Source organism: Narcine bancroftii, chromosome 14, assembly GCF_036971445.1.
Source record: "Narcine bancroftii isolate sNarBan1 chromosome 14, sNarBan1.hap1, whole genome shotgun sequence".
Classification (NCBI taxonomy): domain Eukaryota; kingdom Metazoa; phylum Chordata; class Chondrichthyes; order Torpediniformes; family Narcinidae; genus Narcine; species Narcine bancroftii.
Window position 1 is genome coordinate 58,447,279 of NC_091482.1, and position 19,538 is coordinate 58,466,816.

Sequence of the window (19,538 nt, forward strand, 5' to 3'; positions counted from 1 at the left end):
TCAATCCCATTCCAGCCCTGATTTTCTTGTAAACTTCTTTTTCTCTCATATACTTATCAAATCTTTTCTGATTCTGTCATTGACACCAGGAGCAATTTATTGTTGAGTGCCTGCATTTCCTTGTGACGTGCAGAGGAAAGGTGGGGGGTACAATCGACGCAATCACGGAGGATCATAGAATTTACATACAGACAGCACTGGGCATCAGAATCAAACCAGGTCACTGGATCTGTGAGGCAGATGCACCATTGTGCCATCCTCCCTGGGAGCCTGGGATATTGTGCAGGGATAGCCTCCATTTCAAGCAACCAGTGAAGGTCATTGTTATTCCAGTTTGACTCTGATGCCAAAATTTATCTACTTTGGGGACAGACATTGGTGAGCCAATAACAAATATCTGGAACTAAGCAATGTTTGAAAATGCATCATCAATTGAAAATGGAAAGGGAAACTTTAATTTCATTAAATTATTAAATATGGAACTCACTTGTCAATGAGGTGGATGGACACAATTCCCAGGTGGTATGATCAGGGTACTGCCATCTATGATGTTCCAGTGAGACTTATTCCTTTGGCGGTGATTTTGATTTGATTTATATGATAATCTTGGATTTTGCTCTCAAAGGGCCAAGACGTGGAAACTATAATGGATAACATTAGGGCAAATTAGTTAGAATAGCAATCAAAAACAGCTTTTTTTTAATAAGAAGTTATCTAAGAGATTTATCATATAATCCTGAACTCTTCCATTCTTCTGGTTGCACTGGACAATTAAGATTTTGCTTCCTGAACACTTTTGAGTGTACTTTATGGATTTTGGGCTGCTGATCGCGAAAATCGCCTTAATTTTTTTCCTATCATATACCATTTTTAGATATAATCTATTTTTGTGATCTCCTGTCATGTTTTAAATCTACTAGTATATTCCCCTCAGAGCAAACTGTTTTTGACAGTCCAAGCTTGCCTGGGCATGCATTGATATAGAATGAACGCATATTGATGCACGTTCTTCAGGTAATAGCATCATGAGTGAACTTAACAATAGCATTTATTGTCTTCAGCAAGATTCAATACAGCAGAAATGTCTTGTCCGTGTCGCAACCACGTTCTGTTACATTTGTGGCTTAAGGCTCAAAGATGCAAGATGACTGCACTTATTAAGAAAGCCTATGAGCTCTACTTCAGTTGTAAAATTGGTGACCAAAACAAACCCTGGGATCCTCACAATTGTTGTGCAACATGTGCAGTCAACCTGAGAGCATCATTATGTGATTAAACATGTTAAATTCAATAAAGGTTCAGTTAATATTTCTCCAATTTCCTATGTGATACAGCAAATCTGAAATTATCTTTGTGTTCAGCCTGAAGTTGTCTATTATAATCCAAAATTTCAGGAAGCCAACCTTTTAAAAATATTGTTGTCCAGTGTTATTGGGGAAAGGAACTCCATTTATAAATTGCCCAATTTTAGCAAAATAAAAGTAACCCAGTACAGATCTTTCGTATTTTAATTGATGGTCATCAAATGCAAATATTAAGCATGGTTAACACATTTGTTGTAACCGTTTGAATTCATTCATCAGTGTAAATTTACACCCCATTAACCTACACACCTGGTACGTTTTGAACAGTGGGAGGAAACCAGAGTCTCCAGTGAAAACTCCTGCAGACACGAGAGAATGTACAAACTCCTTACGATGTTGGATTCCAATCCTGATCGCTGGTGCTGTAACGATGTTGCACTAATCACTACGTCAACTGTGCCTCCTGTTTTCTCCCTGTAAAATATAATGAAAATGTTACACACCATGCTATGGGAATTTGCTGCTTTATTTAATCTCCTGATTTTCCACAGCACCCCCCCCCACCCCCCCCCCAATAAAACAACAAAGTTGACAAGTAAGGATCTTCTTATAACAAATCCATGGGCCAGTGTAGTAAATAAAGTGAATTGACAGATGTTTGCTTTACACCTAGAAGTCCCTTTCATTGTTGCCTTATAGGCAATAATTTGATATAATGGACTGTGGTCTGTGGTGGAACTTGAGAGATTTTCTGTTTCATTAATGTTTACCTGAAATTCTGTAACTGAATCTGCTTCATTTGGACAATTAAAAAGAATCAAGAAGCTTTGGGCAAGAGAAGCAAAAACTCATGAAGTTTGTCGGTCTGTTTGGCTGCAAAAGTTGCTGATGAGGTTATCCCGCGTTGACAGGCCAAACATCTGTCAAAATGCAGCATTTCACGCCATCTACTCAATTATTTGTAACATGATGAAAATTACTTTACATCTTTTAAAATTCTCGAAGCAGCAGATGGGGCCTCAGTTTAGCTTTTAATTTGAAGGGTACTGCCCATGAGCCCTCTAATCTGTAGAGAATACCAGTTTTTGTTGTAGGCTGAAGTGACTCCATAACATTAAAACATTTCTTACTTTTATTGTCTCACATTTCCCTATGACCCGAAGGATATCACTCAGTCTTCTGCTGTCTCTCAGAGCACATCCAATGCTTCTCACCCTGCTACCTGTCCTCTTTCTCAATGTTTAACCTGCTGAGTTTCTCCAGCCTTGTTTTTACTACAATCATGGAGTTTGCAGACTTTCGCGTTTTACTCTTTCCCATCCTGCCCGTCAACATCTTTATCTTACAGCGAGGATGATACTTTGCCCAAATAGTCCCATCTCCAGGCTTTTGCTTCTCAAGTTACTAATGTTCATGTATTCCTTCCCAACATTTATTGAGCTTCTCCTTAATATGTATTATTCACCTCAGCCTGGAGGTACTAAACTCCAACATTCCAGCTGCAGTGTTAACTTCTGGGACACAGTACACTTTAATATGACCTTGGATCAGCAAAATTTTCTGCAGAGGAGACAGTGAGTTCTTGTTTGTGAAGAGATTCATGGTCAAAGCAGGGAAATTGAGTCAGAAAATCACACATTAATGTGCAGGACCATTAATTCAAGGGCATTTTGCTTTAATGTCATATAGGGGGAAAAAATGGACTTGTAAGGCACCTTTCAAGTACCAAATTGCCTCAAAGGCCAATTAAGCCTTTTTAATATACAGTCACTTTTATAACATAGGGAGATTGATTAAGGTGTGGGGATTGAGCATTTGGGGAGAATATGAGGGCAAGGATGAAGACAATACTAGCTTTGGGGAATGAGGATGGGAGGGGTTATGGATTGCAGTGGGGCTGCAGTTAAGGGTGATGACTGCTGTACATCATTGAGTGGATTTTTTTCAGCTATGAGGAGAGGTGTGGGACTTCAGTCTGGTACTCTGCAGACATTTGACAGTCGTCATACACAAGTCTGCAGACACCATGATGGAAGTAAAAACACAAAGCTGGAAAAACTCTGCAGGTCAGTGTCCTTTAGGTAACAAAGATAAAGATACATAACCAATGTTTCAGGCTTGAGCCTTTCAAGTTATGGACAAAATGCAGGCTGGCACCTGAACAAAGTGGTAGGGGAGGAGCATGGTCCCAAAGGCAGAAGGTGATAGGTGGATAAGGGAGGGTGGGCATACCAGCAAACAAGGGGAGGGAGTACGGCTCTGTGAATGGGGGGAGAACTGGAGGAAAGGAGGCAGAAGGATGCAGAAGGGAAGGAGAACAAGGAGTAGGCTCGCAAAAACAGAAAAAGTCGATGTAAATACCATCCGGTTGGAGAGTGTCCAAATGGAAAATTAGCTATTGGTCTGGTATGAGACCATGGACAGGCAGATAGGCGCAGGAGTGGGGTGCAGAATTGAAATAATTGGCCACTGGGAATGTGGTAGGAATGAGTGGCACTGGTGAGAGCTTGGAGGGGCAGGTCTGAGGATGGCGAGGTGTAGGTGGGAATGCACAGCATTGTCCAGATTAGAAGAACTGGGATGGTCAAGGTGGGAGTGCATGGACCTTTGTAGTGGTATGAATTGGGAAGTGAAGGAATACACTGCATTCTGCAGGTCCTTGGGGATATGAAAGTGCTGAGAATTAGGTGGTGGAGATGAGTGCATACACTGCCTGGATTCTCAGGAGGATGGAGTCAGAGGTAAAGGACAAGAACTATGATAAGGACGGATGGTGATGAGGATTGGGGAGGGAGATGGGGACAGGGGACGAGGGGCCAGGGACGGGGACAGAATGATGAAGAGGGATGGGGATGAGGACAGGAAGGTGAAGAGGGATGGGGATGGTGATGGGACAGGAAGGTGAAGAGTATGGGGACGGGGCCAGGGATGAGGATAGGACAGTAAAGAGGATGGGGAGGGGAGGGGATGGGGAAAGGATGGTAAAGAGGATGGGGCTGGTGACAGGGACAGAGGTAAAGGACGAGGACCGTGATGAGGGTGCGGGAAGAGGTAGGGATGTGGATGGGAAGGAGATGGGGATGGGGACAGGGGATGAGGGCCGGGGATGGGGATAGAATGATGAAGGGGATGGGGACGGTGATGGGGACAGGAAGGTGAAGAGGATGGGGACAGGACGGTGAAGAGGATGGGGACAGGACGGTGAAGAGGATGGGGACAGGACGGTGAAGAGGATGGGGACAGGACGGTGAAGAGGATGGGGACGGTGATGGGGACAGGATGGTGAAGAGGATGGGGACGGTGATGGGGACAGGACGGTGAAGAGGATGGGGACGGTGATGGGGACAGGACGGTGAAGAGGATGGGGACGGTGATGGGGACAGGACGGTGAGGATGATGGGGACGGTGAGGAGGATGGGGACAGGACGGTGAAGAGGATGGGGACGGCGATGGGGACAGGACGGTGAAGAGGATGGGGACGGCGATGGGGACAGGACGGTGAAGAGGATGGGGACGGCGATGGGGACGGTGAGGAGGATGGGGACAGGACGGTGAAGAGGATGGGGACGGCGATGGGGACAGGACGGTGAAGAGGATGGGGACAGGACGGTGAAGAGGATGGGGACGGCGATGGGGACAGGACGGTGAAGAGGATGGGGACGGTGATAGGGACAGGACGGTGAAGAGGATGGGGACGGTGATGGGGACAGGACGGTGAAGAGGATGGGGACGGTGATGGGGACAGGACGGTGAAGAGGACGAGACGGCCATGCGTGGCACCACCTGGTGGGGATCCCGCAAGGCGCCTGTTCAAATGACGCATTACACGTCACAATGAGGCGGTGACACGTCGGTTAAAGGGACTGGTGCAGCCTCAGCCTCGAGCAGACGGGGAGGAAGCGAAAGCGTCACTGAGCAACGGCTGGGGGCGCGCGAGCGAGAAAGAGGGGAGGGGAGGGGGGGGGGGAAGAGAGAGATCGAAGAGGAGCGCGAGCGTCCCCGGGGCAACCGGTTGAGCGGTTACCGGGGCAACGGCAGCGGAGAGCGGCGGGTAGCCGGAGCGATGCCTGACTCGGAGGCGGTGGCCAGGACGCGGGACTGCGTGCGGGAGCAGGCGCTGGTGTTGGCCCGGGACTACCTCCAGCACTGCCTGGGCCCGGGCCGGGGGCCGAGGCCGCCCAATGAGGCGGCCCGCACCCTCCGCAAGGTGGCCGACCAGATGGTGGAGCAGCACCAGGCCGCCTTCAGCAACATGAAGAGCCGCCTGGACAACGGCCTGCAGGTCTACGCCCGGGCCCGGAGCGGCGAGGCCGGGCCCGAGGAGGCGGCGGCGGTGGTGGCGGCGGCCGACTTCTTGCGGCGGGTGGCCGAGGAGATGTCGGCCGACGAGAAGATGAACTGGGGCCGGGTGGTGAGCGTGTTCGCCTTCGCCGGCGTGCTGGGCCGCCACCTCAGGGACTCGGGCATGGCGGTGCGGAGCGAGGCGGGGCCCTGCCCGCTGGACGCGCTGGCAGAGAGTGTGGCCAACTACCTGGGCAAGGAGCGGCGGGAGTGGATGGAGCAGAACGGAGGCTGGGTAAGGCACCGGGGCGGGGCTCGGCCCGACTCCCTCCCCTCCTCCACCCGGCTCCCCTCCCCCCCTGATCCCCTCCATCCCATCTCGCCTCCTCCCCTCCCCCCATCCCATCTCGCCTCCCCTCCCCCCATCCCATCTCGCCTCCCCTCCCCCCATCCCATCTCGCCTCCCCTCCCCCCATCCCATCTCGCCTCCCCTCCCCCCATCCCATCTCGCCTCCCCTCCCCCCCATCCCATCTCGCCTCCCCTCCCCCCATCCCATCTCGCCTCCCCTCCCCCCATCCCATCTCGCCTCCCCTCCCCCCATCCCATCTCCCCTCCCCCCCATCCCATCTCCCCTCCCCCCCATCCCATCTCCCCTCCCCCCCATCCCATCTCCCCTCCCCCCCATCCCATCTCCCCTCCCCCCCATCCCATCTCCCCTCCCCCCCATCCCATCTCCCCTCCCCCCCATCCCATCTCCCCTCCCCCCCATCCCATCTCCCCTCCCCCCCATCCCATCTCCCCTCCCCCCCATCCCATCTCCCCTCCCCCCCATCCCATCTCCCCTCCCCCCCATCCCATCTCCCCTCCCCCCATCTCCCCTCCCCCCATCTCCCCTCCCCCCATCTCCCCTCCCCCCATCTCCCCTCCCCCCATCCCGGCTCCCCTCCCCCCATCCCATCTCCCCTCCCCCCATCCCATCTCCCCTCCATCCCGGCCCCCCTCCCCCCTCTTCTCCCCTCCATCCCGGCCCCCCTCTTCTCCCCTCTCCTCCCCTCCATCCCGGCCCCCCCTCTTCTCCCCTCTCCTCCCCTCCATCCCGGCCCCCCTCTTCTCCCCTCTCCTCCCCTCCATCCCGGCCCCCCTCTTCTCCCCTCTCCTCCCCTCCATCCCGGCCCCCCTCTTCTCCCCTCTCCTCCCCTCCATCCCGGCCCCCCTCTTCTCCCCTCTCCTCCCCTCCATCCCGGCCCCCCTCTTCTCCCCTCTCCTCCCCTCCATCCCGGCCCCCCTCTTCTCCCCTCTCCTCCCCTCCATCCCGGCCCCCCTCTTCTCCCCTCTCCTCCCCTCCATCCCGGCCCCCCTCTTCTCCCCTCTCCTCCCCTCCATCCCGGCCCCCCTCTCCTCCCCTCCATCCCGGCCCCCTCTCCTCCCCTCCATCCCGGCCCCCCTCTCCTCCCCTCCATCCCGGCCCCCCTCTCCTCCCCTCCATCCCGGCCCCCCTCTCCTCCCCTCCATCCCGGCCCCCCTCTCCTCCCCTCCATCCCGGCCCCCCTCTCCTCCCCTCCATCCCGGCCCCCCTCTCCTCCCCTCCATCCCGGCCCCCCTCTCCTCCCCTCCATCCCGGCCCCCCTCTCCTCCCCTCCATCCCGGCCCCCCTCTCCTCCCCTCCATCCCGGCCCCCCTCTCCTCCCCTCCATCCCGGCCCCCCTCTCCTCCCCTCCATCCCGGCCCCCCTCTCCTCCCCTCCATCCCGGCCCCCCTCTCCTCCCCTCCATCCCGGCCCCCCCTCTCCTCCCCTCCATCCCGGCCCCCCTCTCCTCCCCTCCATCCCGGCCCCCCTCTCCTCCCCTCCATCCCGGCCCCCTCTCCTCCCCTCCATCCCGGCCCCCCTCTCCTCCCCTCCATCCCGGCCCCCCTCTCCTCCCCTCCATCCCGGCCCCCCTCTCCTCCCCTCCATCCCGGCCCCCCTCTCCTCCCCTCCATCCCGGCCCCCCTCTCCTCCCCTCCATCCCGGCCCCCCTCTCCTCCCCTCCATCCCGGCCCCCCTCTCCTCCCCTCCATCCCGGCCCCCCTCTCCTCCCCTCCATCCCGGCCCCCCTCTCCTCCCCTCCATCCCGGCCCCCCTCTCCTCCCCTCCATCCCGGCCCCCCTCTCCTCCCCTCCATCCCGGCCCCCCTCTCCTCCCCTCCATCCCGGCCCCCCTCTCCTCCCCTCTCCTCCCCTCCATCCCGGCCCCCCTCTCCTCCCCTCTCCTCCCCTCCATCCCGGCCCCCCTCTCCTCCCCTCTCCTCCCCTCCATCCCGGCCCCCCTCTCCTCCCCTCTCCTCCCCTCCATCCCGGCCCCCCTCTCCTCCCCTCTCCTCCCCTCCATCCCGGCCCCCCTCTCCTCCCCTCTCCTCCCCTCCATCCCGGCCCCCCTCTCCTCCCCTCTCCTCCCCTCCATCCCGGCCCCCCTCTCCTCCCCTCTCCTCCCCTCCCCTCCCGGCCCCCCTCTCCTCCCCTCTCCTCCCCTCCCCTCCCGGCCCCCCTCTCCTCCCCTCTCCTCCCGGCCCCCCTCTCCTCCCCTCTCCTCCCCTCTCCTCCCGGCCCCCCTCTCCTCCCCTCTCCTCCCCTCTCCTCCCGGCCCCCCTCTCCTCCCCTCTCCTCCCCTCCATCCCGGCCCCCCTCTCCTCCCCTCTCCTCCCCTCCATCCCGGCCCCCCTCTCCTCCCCTCTCCTCCCCTCCATCCCGGCTCTCCCCACCCCCCCCCCATTTCCTCTAAAGGTGAGGTAAAACCATGCGTCTTTACCCTTAAATCCCATGGTGAGTTGGCAAGCAGAGGATATACACATTCTCGCACCACAAGCTGAACATAATCACAATTTATTGTTGTGAACGTGTTGCAAAATTTCTTGATTTGCTGTAGCATCACAGAGAATTCATTTATATGAACCACTTTGTAAAATAATTACAAATAGTGCAAGAAAAATTCATGAATCTGACTGCAGAGAGGAAGAAACTGTCCTTGTGTTGCTGACTGCTAGTCTTCAGGCTCTTGTACCTTTTTCCTGATGGTAACAGAGTAAAGAGGGCATGGCCTGGGCTGTGGGGGTCCTTGATGATTGAGGTTGCTTTCCTATGACTCTTGTAGATATCTTCGATGGAATGAAAACTGGTGTCTGATGATGCTGAACCCTCTGGTATTTCCTTGTCCTGAGCTTTGGCACCTCTGTACCAGACAGTGATGCAACCAATACACAGTACACCTGTAGAAGTTTGAGTCTTTGGTGATGTAGTGAATCTCCTCAAACTCCTCACAAGGTATAGCTGCTTCGCAAGCCTTGACCGTGATTGCATCGACATGGAGGCTCCAGGATGGATCGTCGGAGATGATGACCTGCAAGAATTTTAAGTTCTTGACCCTCTCCCCTGCTGACTCCTTGATGAGGACTGGTTTGTGTTCTGGTGACGTTCTTGCACCACAAGCTGGACAGAATTAGATTTTTTTTATGATCATGTCACAATATTTGTTGTTTTGTTGCAGTAACACAGTGCAAATGTTATTAGACAGATCAGCGATTTTACTGACTTGTCTCTGGAGCTTTGTACTAAGATGCCACATCATCATCTCAGCATTTCAACATTTTGGGTCCTGATGGAATATTGGGTGTGACTATGACAAATGTCTATTGCAACAAAGGTATTAGCCAGGTTAAGATGCTTTAAATTTGTTGGTTACCTCATAGTAGCCTTACCCTTTTAATGAATGCAGTCTTTATTTAACCTGCTTGTATTGAGGCTGCACTTTAAAATATCCAAGGCATGTTGCATTTTCTCAAACTTTAAAAAAAAAATACAATTCTTTGAATTGCTGAATGCAATGTTTGTCATGAATGTAGGGTTCTTTGAGAGGAAGAATGTTAATTTGGCAAAAGTAAAATGCTGTCACAAAAATAGTTGAGATAGAGGTTATGGAAAATATGGAGTAGTTTATTGTACCAGATAAAATTATTTACAAGATCTCAAGAAATAGACCTATTGGCCTATCAAGTCTGCTCTGCCATTCTGATCATGAGTTGATACATCTTCCCACTCAGCTTGGCTTTCTTCCTGTAACTCTTGATGCCCTGGCTAATTAAATACCTGTCAATCTCTGCCTTAAATACACCCAACAACCTTGCTTCCTCAGCCACCCTTGGCAACAAATTCCAGACTTGCAATCCTCTGGCTAAAGAAATGTTTCCATATCTTTTAAATTGATACCCTTTTATCCTGAAGTTGTGCCTGCTTGTCCTCAAATCCCCCACCATGAGAAACGACCTCACCACATCTACTATGTCTAGGCCTTTCAGCATTTGAAATGTCCTGAGGTTATTAGATTTTTTATGTCCATTTTTGAAAAAAAAATCTTCAGTATTTAAGTTATCATCTTGGAAGGATCTGAATAGCTTCAGGATATGGCATTATTTTTTAAAAAAAGTATACTGTAGTGGTTTGGAAGTATTGGTGAATTAAGTGCCTGAAGAAATATGGGCTGGGTAAATTTACATAGACATCTGGCAGACGATGCACAAATATACCAGCTGGGCTTATTCATACACAATGCATGATATTGAGAGTGGATCTTGAAGCAAACACAGCTGTTCTACTTTTTTCCTTTTTTTTCTGAATGGAGCTGATTTCTGCATTGAGCCACGATGGGCACAAGCTTTGAAACTGATCTCCGCTCTGAATATAAAGTCAGGGTGTACTAAGATTTATAATTGGGCTTTATTTTTCTCTATTAGAATGACTGCATCCTGACTTGGGGCTCAACATGAGGGAATTACCATTTTGTATTTACGCAGACCAATATTGGTATCTTTTGGAAAGTTGCTCCAGTACAATTTTAGATGATTTCTTGAGCCATTTCTCTCTTGTCTTAATAGGATGGATTTCTCAGATTCTTTGGCAGCGGTGACCATTGGCAAGAATCCACAGTACGAAACATGCTGATAACGGTTGCTGGATTTGGTATAGCTGGCTTAGCCTGCCTTCTTGCCGTCCGATAGACTGCATTTAACCAATTGGAACAGCTGCTAACATCCTAGAAGATATACATTTTCTCATGCACAGTTTTCCAATTTTATAATCTCCATTTTTATATTTTTGGATGTTGCCATCATGTGGAACAGAGCAGCAAAACAATATGGAGATTGTCAAACTTTTTGTCTGCAGTTTGCTAGTGTTATTTGTTTAATTTACACAAATGTTTTAATTCATATACTGCCTACTGTACAATGAGGTATCCTTTAATGTTTTCAGAAGGCATTGCGATAAGAATTAGGCATGGATAGCAGGAGCTCTGATTTATTGTGGGTTGGTGTAGAAAATGAGGGAAGTTTTCATGCAGAATGATGAATCTTGCTGTTTGTTCCCTTCTTGAATATCACAAAGAATTGCACTAACCATTGGAATAAATCGGATAAAGCAGTGTATAACCCAGTCCATTTGGATGCTTTTGTTTCATGGCAGTGTGTACGTATGTTCGTGTTATAGTCAGAAGCCAGCTTTACAATTTACAAATTTACAATTTGTTCAGTGATGGCAACAAGTGTCGTCTGTTTTTTTTCCTTTAAATTAAAATAAATGGCTTTACTGGAATTAAAGGTACATTTTGTCAGAAAAGCTAAAGACCCTCTACTGTTTCTCTTGTCTCCATTTAAATTGAAAATAAATTGCCAGTTTAATGGTACCAAGTATTTGGAATTAACTGTTAATCATTTCAACCTTTTAGTAAACTGATGTTTCCACATTGTACAGACTTTCAAAGTCGTGGTAGAAAATGGCATACCCACCCTGCAAAACGTCTCAAAAGAAAAAAAGTTGCTACTTCGAGATTCAAACGTCTCAAATTTCTACAACACATCTCAAATTTTGAAACTTGAACAAATTATGGTTGAGAAAGCTCGAGTTCCAAGTTAATGTTTAAATGAAGAATGAGCAAGGAGAGATTAAATGAGTTCAGAGTTTTCATACAATGGTGTTAATATAAAGTTGCAACCAAGCTTTAGAAGTCCTGATTTTAAAATGCGCGTGCAATTTTGTGGCAGCAGTTGGTGTTTACATAAAACTTGATTATATAATTCTTCCCTTGCCACTAAATTTTACTGGCTGAAGTGTGTTATTTTCAATATTCTTTGAAACAGGATGTTGAAAAGATCAGCAAGAATCCCTTTCTGTGGTGCACAAGGTAAGCAATTTCCTACATGTGGATGATTGTTTTACTTGAGCTTTAACACCTTGTATTATTGCTATATCTAAATTGCAACATTAGTTATGAATTGTGAGTCATTCGACGGTTGTGACATTTTTTTCCTGTGACTTGTTCAGAGGGTTTCATTTACTTTAATGGAAACCTCACTATCTGCTCCTTTCGTCCTCTCCTTGCTCATTAAATTTAGAATTTCAGCTATCTTCAGTCGAGTTGGGGGACCAGAAGCAATCAATATAAGCATTACGTTCTTGGGGCTACCAAAGTTGTTAGTGTAAATGTTCCGGAGTTCTAAGTTTGAGTTGTAACTTTTTTCCTCAACTATTTTCCTTCTGGACTATTTGGAACACCTTGATTCTTCATCTGGTTGGATTCATGCAGCTATTTAAACCTTCTCTCAAAAGATTAAAAAGAAAATAGAGCATTGACCTGAACTCTTATCCACACACATTCTTCATCACCATAAATTCTCAGCTGTTTTCCTAATGTGATTTTGGAGAAAGATAGTAAATAATGTAATTTTTGTCCATTTGGAAGTACCATTGTCCTTCTAAATTTTTACTCATCAACCGAACTAATTCACATTTACTTGAATTGACTGTGTGGGTGATTGTTATTGCAAGTTGAGGAGCTGCTGCTTAACTCTTTCTAAAGGCTTGTGCTGAAACTAGTTTTATAATTTTTTTCATTGCAATATACTTTTAAGCATAACATATTTTAAAAGCAAGAGATGGCCTGGCCCAATTTTTGTGGTTGTAAGGATCAATAATCTTGTAAAGATTTGTTGTGAATGATGAGATTTAGAAGTTGGTGTCATTTAATGCTGCATGCAAGAGGATTAATAATAATTGGAGAGTGTGGGATATCGAGGTAGGGCACGATCACCAGGGTTTCAGAATAGATTTTATTTTAAAAACTGCATTGGTTCAAGTGATGGGATAAAGGCTTGTATAATTCCATTTGCGACCACTTAACTTTATTGATGTTTCTTTTAAGATTTCCTATCTCGTTCTTTTCTGTGCAATCTTGGCCAAAGTCCGAACGAGCAAGTCCTGCTGGGTGGCCAGCATGAACTTGGGCCATGATTGCTGCAAATGTTTGGAAAGAATGTGGGGCTGCATAACTTGTACCGCAAGACCTCGATCTGGACACATCGTTGTTAATGTACCTGCAAGTTGTGGAAAATAGAAATATAAATAAAATTCTGCACGAGTTGACGTGACTGAGTTTGAAGCCTGCAGCCTTTCCCTCAGTGAGTTCTGTTTAGAAAAAAATGTGAAGTATGCTCAATAGGTCATTTAGGAGGACTGGTTTCAAAGAAGTACAATTTTCTTAGCTTAATCATTGCAGTTGGGAGGGGGTGGGGAAGTGAGGAATGTTTTTCAGACAATGACACTCTTGTAAATCTTGGATATCAACAAATTTGGGAGTTTTGACTCCAGTTTCCTGGCCTGCTCATAAAGATATCATTGATATGAAGGATTAGATTTGTAGTTAATTTCCGTGCTTTTGATTTTTCTAGTTCTACATCATTTTGATTAGTTTTTCTTTTTAACTGCTATAATGTTCTAGTTTATGGTATTGTGGCGGCGGCTACACTGCTAACTGAAGGATTGAGTTCAGTGAGCAAAAACTGATTTATTGCAGGCTGCCGAGCTGGTCTTGTACTCCCAGCCCGGACCTGGCTGAGAACCGCGCTGGGGGGTCCTGACGTCACCGGGGCGTCCCGTGGGTCCCCAAGCACGGGCTTCTGAGCCCGGTTCTGAACTCGGGCCGGTTCACCTGCCTAATGGCGTACCGCCACAGTATTAAAATTTAGATTTTCTTCATATCAAATGGTCTTAACCCTGTATCCTTTTATGGTTTTTTTAAGCCCTAATTTATTTGTAGTGGCTCTTGTAGATGAGCTATTTTAAAACTCAAAATGGATGCAATGTGAGTTTGCTAAATGTAAATAGCAGTATTCTGGAGGCATTGAAGAACACACTCATTCTTGGTGTACTGTAACCTGAAATCTGCAGTTTGAAGGCTATTGCTGTTTTATAACCTTGCCAGCAACTGACAAAAAAAGTTAATTTAACAATACATAGTAAACATGTACATATTAACTTTGCTCTTTGTGCATAAAATTCTGATTTAATTGAGACTAAATCCAGTTTAAACCCCAAACTGAGAAGCTCCAGTTTTCCTACTTATTGATGTTGGTAGAATGCGTAGGCATTTGGCTGATTTCCATTTCTTGGTAAAATTGGTATTAAATTTTAACCATCTGATTTTTAAAATAGTGAACTTTTTAACCAACTTTCCTCTATTTTTCAAATATTGAAATAAAATGTTTTAAAACCAATTGAATGGCATTCTTTTGAGGTATAGTGTTTATTTGTGCAAAGTTGCATTTGCAAACAACCATGTACTGATTTTAATCACCTTTTTCAAAGGGATAAATTGAGCAGGGTCCCTGGAAACAGCCCAGCTCTTCCAAATAGTTCAATTGTATCCCGCCACAAGGACAGGACAGAGGTGGTATGAATTTGACCTTTTCTCAAGTGCAATACCATGTGGAAGTAGAACTTTGCTGGAGGAGAATGAAATTCTTCCATACCTATTTTCAAGAAAATATATGTTAAGTGAACATTTCTTTTCAACACAAAAATTCGATTAACTGGAGCCTCATCAGTTTTAACAAGTTTACAACCTGCTTTAGATTAAAGATGTGTGCATTTAAAATCACTGGAATTGTGGAAGACAGAAATCATCCTATGTTTTCAACCAATATTTTACTATCATCTTGAGTGATTCAGTGTTGTGATGGAATTGCTGATTGTTTTAAAATCAAAATATGGGATTTGTAGCACCACAACTTGGATGTTAGTTTTGTTCAAGTCAATTCAGCTTCCCCATCACCCTTTCCTCCTTTCTCTCTCAGCCTTTTATTCAGGTGCTTGCTTGCTTTTTGTTCATGCCGCTATAAATCTTTACCTCCTGGAGATGCTACAATACCTACTAAGTTCCTCCAGTATTTCTGTGTCCACTTGGTGGAAGGGGGGGGGGGGGGGGGGAAACAAAATTTTAAGTTTGCCAAAATAAATCATTTCATGGTGGGTGTAATACATTTGAATTTTAATCCCTCCAAGAAGTACAGTATTTGAATTTCAATTTGTGTTCTATTATTGTTAACCCGTCACAGTTCAGAAGTTCTCCCCAACCTGGCCGGTGGAGGAAATAAATGACAGTATAATTGAATAAATCTTTATTTCCTTTCTCTTCCAATGGGTTGTGGTCATTGTTATAATTTGCAATGGGAGTGTACTTCCTCTGACTGCTTTCTTTCTCATAGTTCTGGAATTTGGCCAAGTACCAATATCAAATTATTAAATGAAATCTTTTACACAAGGTAAACTAATGATGACATTAATCAAATCATATCGCATATCGATTGTAAATTGGAAGCATAACCATAATTATTACATATTTTGTTCAGGACATCAAATTCTATAATTAAACAATGATGTACTATGTCCAAAAATAATATTGAATACCAAAATTAAAAGATGTTTTGTACTTCTCTGATGTGATCATGTTCTGTGATATGATCTGCAGTTAACCTCCCATTATTAGTCTTAATAATAAGGAAAAATAATTTTTTAATCCCCACTAATCTACCCCCTCCCTTTAAACAAGGTTATCTGTATTTGATTCATATTTACTATATAATGACCCCAGACAGGAAATCCATGCAGCATCCACATCACTTAAATCCCTGATTAAGGGCCCCTCATCAAATTCAGACTTTTCACTTTTAATTTAATATCTGAATTTTTCCAAACTTAAATAAGACGTGATATTATGTCACCATTGAATGTGGAGTGGGTGAAACATTTTCCTTCCACTTCATCAAAATTGCTCGTCTAGCTATCAATGAACCAAAAGCTAGGATTCTCTTGGATTGAGGACAGAGATATATCCTCTTCTAGAGAAAATCCTATAAAGCCATCAAAGGGCATGGATCTAATTTAGTTTTAAGAATTGTGGATAAAGTTTGGAAAATATCTTTCCAAAAATGTTCTCGGTTGAGACGTTCCCAAAACATTTCAATAAAGCTTCAAAAATTTGCCGATTATCGCAATGATTTAACTTTAGACATGTTTTTAAATTGCAACAATGTCATGCACAAAATGAAGTCTCGTTAATCAAATTAAGAATTGCATCCTAATCCTCATCCAAGATTGCTCTATTCAAATCATGCTCCCAGTCATTCTTAATCTTGACCACTGAGATCATTCTTAAATTCTTTAAATTATAATAAATATTTGATAGTCTCCATGGGAAATCAAAAATTGCATCAAGAATATTCACTTCAGAAATTTGAGGAAAGTTTGGATTGTATTAAATGAATAGGTCCAGTTATTTAACAATTGAATTGGCTTTCCTCCATTTAAATCTTTGTTGAATCATTATTAAGAATGAGTCAGAAGATTATTTGGCATCTTGGGGAGGCTCATTTAGCGTAGTTAAAGTACTAGTGACTGGGACTGGAGTTTGAATCTTGCGCTGTCTGTAAGAAGTTTGTACGTTCTCCCCGTGTCTGCATGGGTTTCCTCCCACCCTTCAAAATGTACCAGGGGTCTTGGGTCAATTGGGTGTAATTGGCCAGCATGGGCTTATGGGCCAAAAAGGCCTATTACTGCCCTGTATGAATGTTTAAATCTAAAATTAAAGTTAAAACATTTGTTCTGGTAGATACTTGTATTATAGACATTTTCACAAGACTCTGTTGGCCATTTAAAAGTTGAGCAATCACAAAATACATTAACATTGAATATTGGGTTTTTGCAATTGATTTTGAAGGTACTGGAATCTGTTCTGTAGCTTCCAAATAATTGGTTATTTTCATCCATCAATGTGTTGAAGTTTAAGTGCAACTTTTTTGCATTTTTCCCAACCTAATAGGAATCTTCCTATCCACTCACTCACATTAAAATTTTGAACTTGGTAAATTTGGTGTTTGTTGAGAAAGCTAATTATTAGACCTGACCATTTAAAGCTTCCATCCTTTCCACATGGCTCAAGTCTTGAAATAGCTGACTTTATGCTTTTTTTAAACATGGATTTTAAGCTTCATCCTGATACATGTACTTGGTTTCTTCCAAATTTTAGCAACAGATTGCTCAAATCCTCTTCCGAACACAATATATCCATTGTACACATGCCCAGGTCTTGTATTAGATAAGTAAAGATTCCTTGCAACTAAACATTATCATGCTTTTGCATTGGCATCAAAGATTTTCCTCCACTTGCAGTAATTAGAATCATTAAACTATATGGTTCATGAGCTTGGTGTGGCGTTTGATATTGAGATGACCTTCGATGTTTTTATGTAACCTTGTTATCCCCCTTGTCCTCACTTTGTACCTCTTCCCACATTCCAAAATGTCCCAATTAGACATTTTCATTCTTGTTTTCATAATTCTCCATAGCTTTGCTCTTGCACGTTACATTTTCAGTTCTGTGCGCCTTGAATTCTGGTAACTTGCATATTTTCAGTTGAATCATACATTTTTTACTTCAATTGCTGATTTTTTTCCCCCATTTATTAAAACATTTTAAATTTAGCTGCCTGGCATCTCTCCAAATATCTTTATATAGCTACTGTTAGCAGTTAGCGCAATGCCTTTACAGCGCCAGCAATCGGGACTGGAGTTCAAATCCCATACCGTCTGTAAGGAGTTTGCTCTCGTGTCTGCGTGGGTTTCCCCATGGGTTCCGGTTTCCTCCTGCTGTTCAAAACATACCAGGGCTGTAGGTTCACTGGGTGGCATGGACTCTAGTAGTGGGGTGAAATGGTCTGTTACCATGCTGTACCCAAAATTTAAATTTGCTAGAAGATTGAAGATGTGTAGTGCTCAACTATTTTTAAATGTACTGCTTAGCCCTTCTTGTGGTTTTCTAGAATTTTGGATATCAGCTTTCTGCTGTGTACAAGAATCATTCTACCTGCTATGTTCAGGCTAAAGTAGCTGCTTCTCTTTATTTAGTAAAACAAAGGAGCAAATGTAGAATATCAAAATACTTAAGTGCGTTTCTTGGGAGATTGCTTTATTGTGCACCTTTTCTCAATCTGCTACAACAGCTAAGAAACTCATTTGAGCCATGTGGAATTAATTGGGAATTCCATTTTCTTGAATTTTCCTGGAGTTCTGCGTAGTTTTTTATTTTAAAAAAAAACCCCTCCTATGGTAACACTGAAATATTAGATCTAGGCAATTAACTCTTTTTACAGGATCTTGTTGCCAAATTTCTCTTGCTTATAAAATTGTAAAGATTCCTGGTGTTCAGGGGAAGGTGAAGAGGGGTTGAAAGGCTGGAGAAGGTTCCAAAATGAGTATAGTCACAAAGGGATTTGAATGCAGAATTATGCATTTGTAATAGGTCAACTTGATGTGTGTCTTCCTCTTTAGGTTTCATCTGGAATTGTGCATTGTTTAAAAATCTGTTTCAATTCACCATTTTTCAAAGGAAAACAATGTTCCTACTGTAAGACTGCAATTTTCTGGTTCTCTCAAAAGAGAATGCAGCTGAGTGTTGAATTTGATTCCCACATAACTGATGAGATGTGGAGTGTTTGGTTAAATAGCATTGATGTAACATCGTCATTTGCTGGTGACAATTCATGACTTGTCTCTGGGTAGGATCTATATGCTCTTGGAAAAGCAAGTACTAATTAAATATAGTCAGCATGTTATGTGTGTGCGTAGGAACTAGTGTCTCAAATCTGATTGGTGTTATTTTAAGAAGTGACCAAAGAGATTTGAGGGAGGGGTGGTAGAAGTTGTCTACGTGGACTTGAAAGCCTTTAATCCAATAGGATCCAAGGTGCACCAGCCAATTGGATACAACATTGGCTTTGTGGTAGATGTTTAAAGGTGGTACTGAAGAGTTGTTTATGGAGGTCTGTGATTAGTGCTGATTGATGCTTGATCCCTTATTTACCTTTCAAATTATAAATGGCAAAATAAGTAATAGGGTTAATAAGTTTGTGGAACAGTGGTTTGAAATGAAGATGATCTAAAAAGTTGTGGCATTTAAGCTTGATTAATGTACACAATAAATGATAGGGCCTGGAAAGTGTTATGCTCAGTCAAGGCATTGATTTTTGGAACGTCATATTGCAGTTGTAGAAGGCCACGTTTGGAATATTGTGTCTGTTCTCGTCGCTTTGCTGAAAAGAGTGCCAAAAAAGATTAATCAGAGTCTTGAGTTAAAAGGAGAGGATGGATAGACTAAGACTACGGGTTGACCTCGGAGCATATAACATCATGATGAACATGGATAAAGTGAATAAATGGTCTTTCCCCCAGGATCGGAGAGTCTGAAAACAAGAGGGCATAGATTCCAGGTGCGAGGGGAAAGAGTGAAAAAGGGTGCATTCTATGAATTAACAAGTAACCCCTCCTATTACCTCAGATTAATTTATTTAGTGTTTAGCTTGAACCCCTTTCACATGAATCATGGCGAAGTTCAGAACCTCCAGGACGCTTAAAAAAAAACATGTTTTCATGCTCTCGAGAAAGGCCAAATGAACTGGGGTTTTGATAATACTAAGTTGCTATTTGAAGTCTTCATTCTACGACTTCAGACTGAATTCAGGTTTGGATATGGTTTTTCTGAAAATATTATACATCCTTGATAGCTTTTTTTAGTCTGCAAATTAAGCAAGAGAATC

The 19,538-nt window shown here is 45.1% G+C and overlaps 2 protein-coding genes across 24 annotated transcripts in view; one reads left to right on the top strand and one right to left on the bottom strand.

The window, feature by feature from the left end:
* Positions 1 to 5,131, bottom strand: part of LOC138749186 (uncharacterized) — a 159,432-nt gene extending 154,301 nt beyond the window's left edge. For 19 of the 23 annotated variants that reach the window (XM_069910234.1, XM_069910229.1, XM_069910230.1 and 16 more), the window contains exons 1-4: positions 3,666 to 5,081; positions 2,770 to 2,864; positions 1,614 to 1,778; positions 488 to 641 (exon numbers count right to left, since the gene is read on the bottom strand). In XM_069910234.1, coding sequence (XP_069766335.1) covers positions 4,026 to 5,075 — 1,050 coding nt within the window. In that variant the 5' untranslated portion in view covers positions 5,076 to 5,081 and the 3' untranslated portion in view covers positions 488 to 641; positions 1,614 to 1,778; positions 2,770 to 2,864; positions 3,666 to 4,025. The other 4 variants (XM_069910233.1, XM_069910250.1, XR_011348469.1 and 1 more) reach the window with 3 other exon arrangements.
* Positions 5,132 to 5,233: 102 nt separating this feature from the next.
* On the top strand, positions 5,234 to 11,310 carry bcl2l10 (BCL2 like 10). Its single transcript, XM_069910253.1, has 2 exons — positions 5,234 to 5,880; positions 10,491 to 11,310. Exons 1-2 carry the CDS (start codon positions 5,368 to 5,370, stop codon positions 10,611 to 10,613), a joined length of 636 nt encoding a protein of 211 aa, XP_069766354.1. The 5' UTR covers positions 5,234 to 5,367; the 3' UTR covers positions 10,614 to 11,310.
* The last annotated feature ends 8,228 nt before the right edge of the window (positions 11,311 to 19,538 follow it).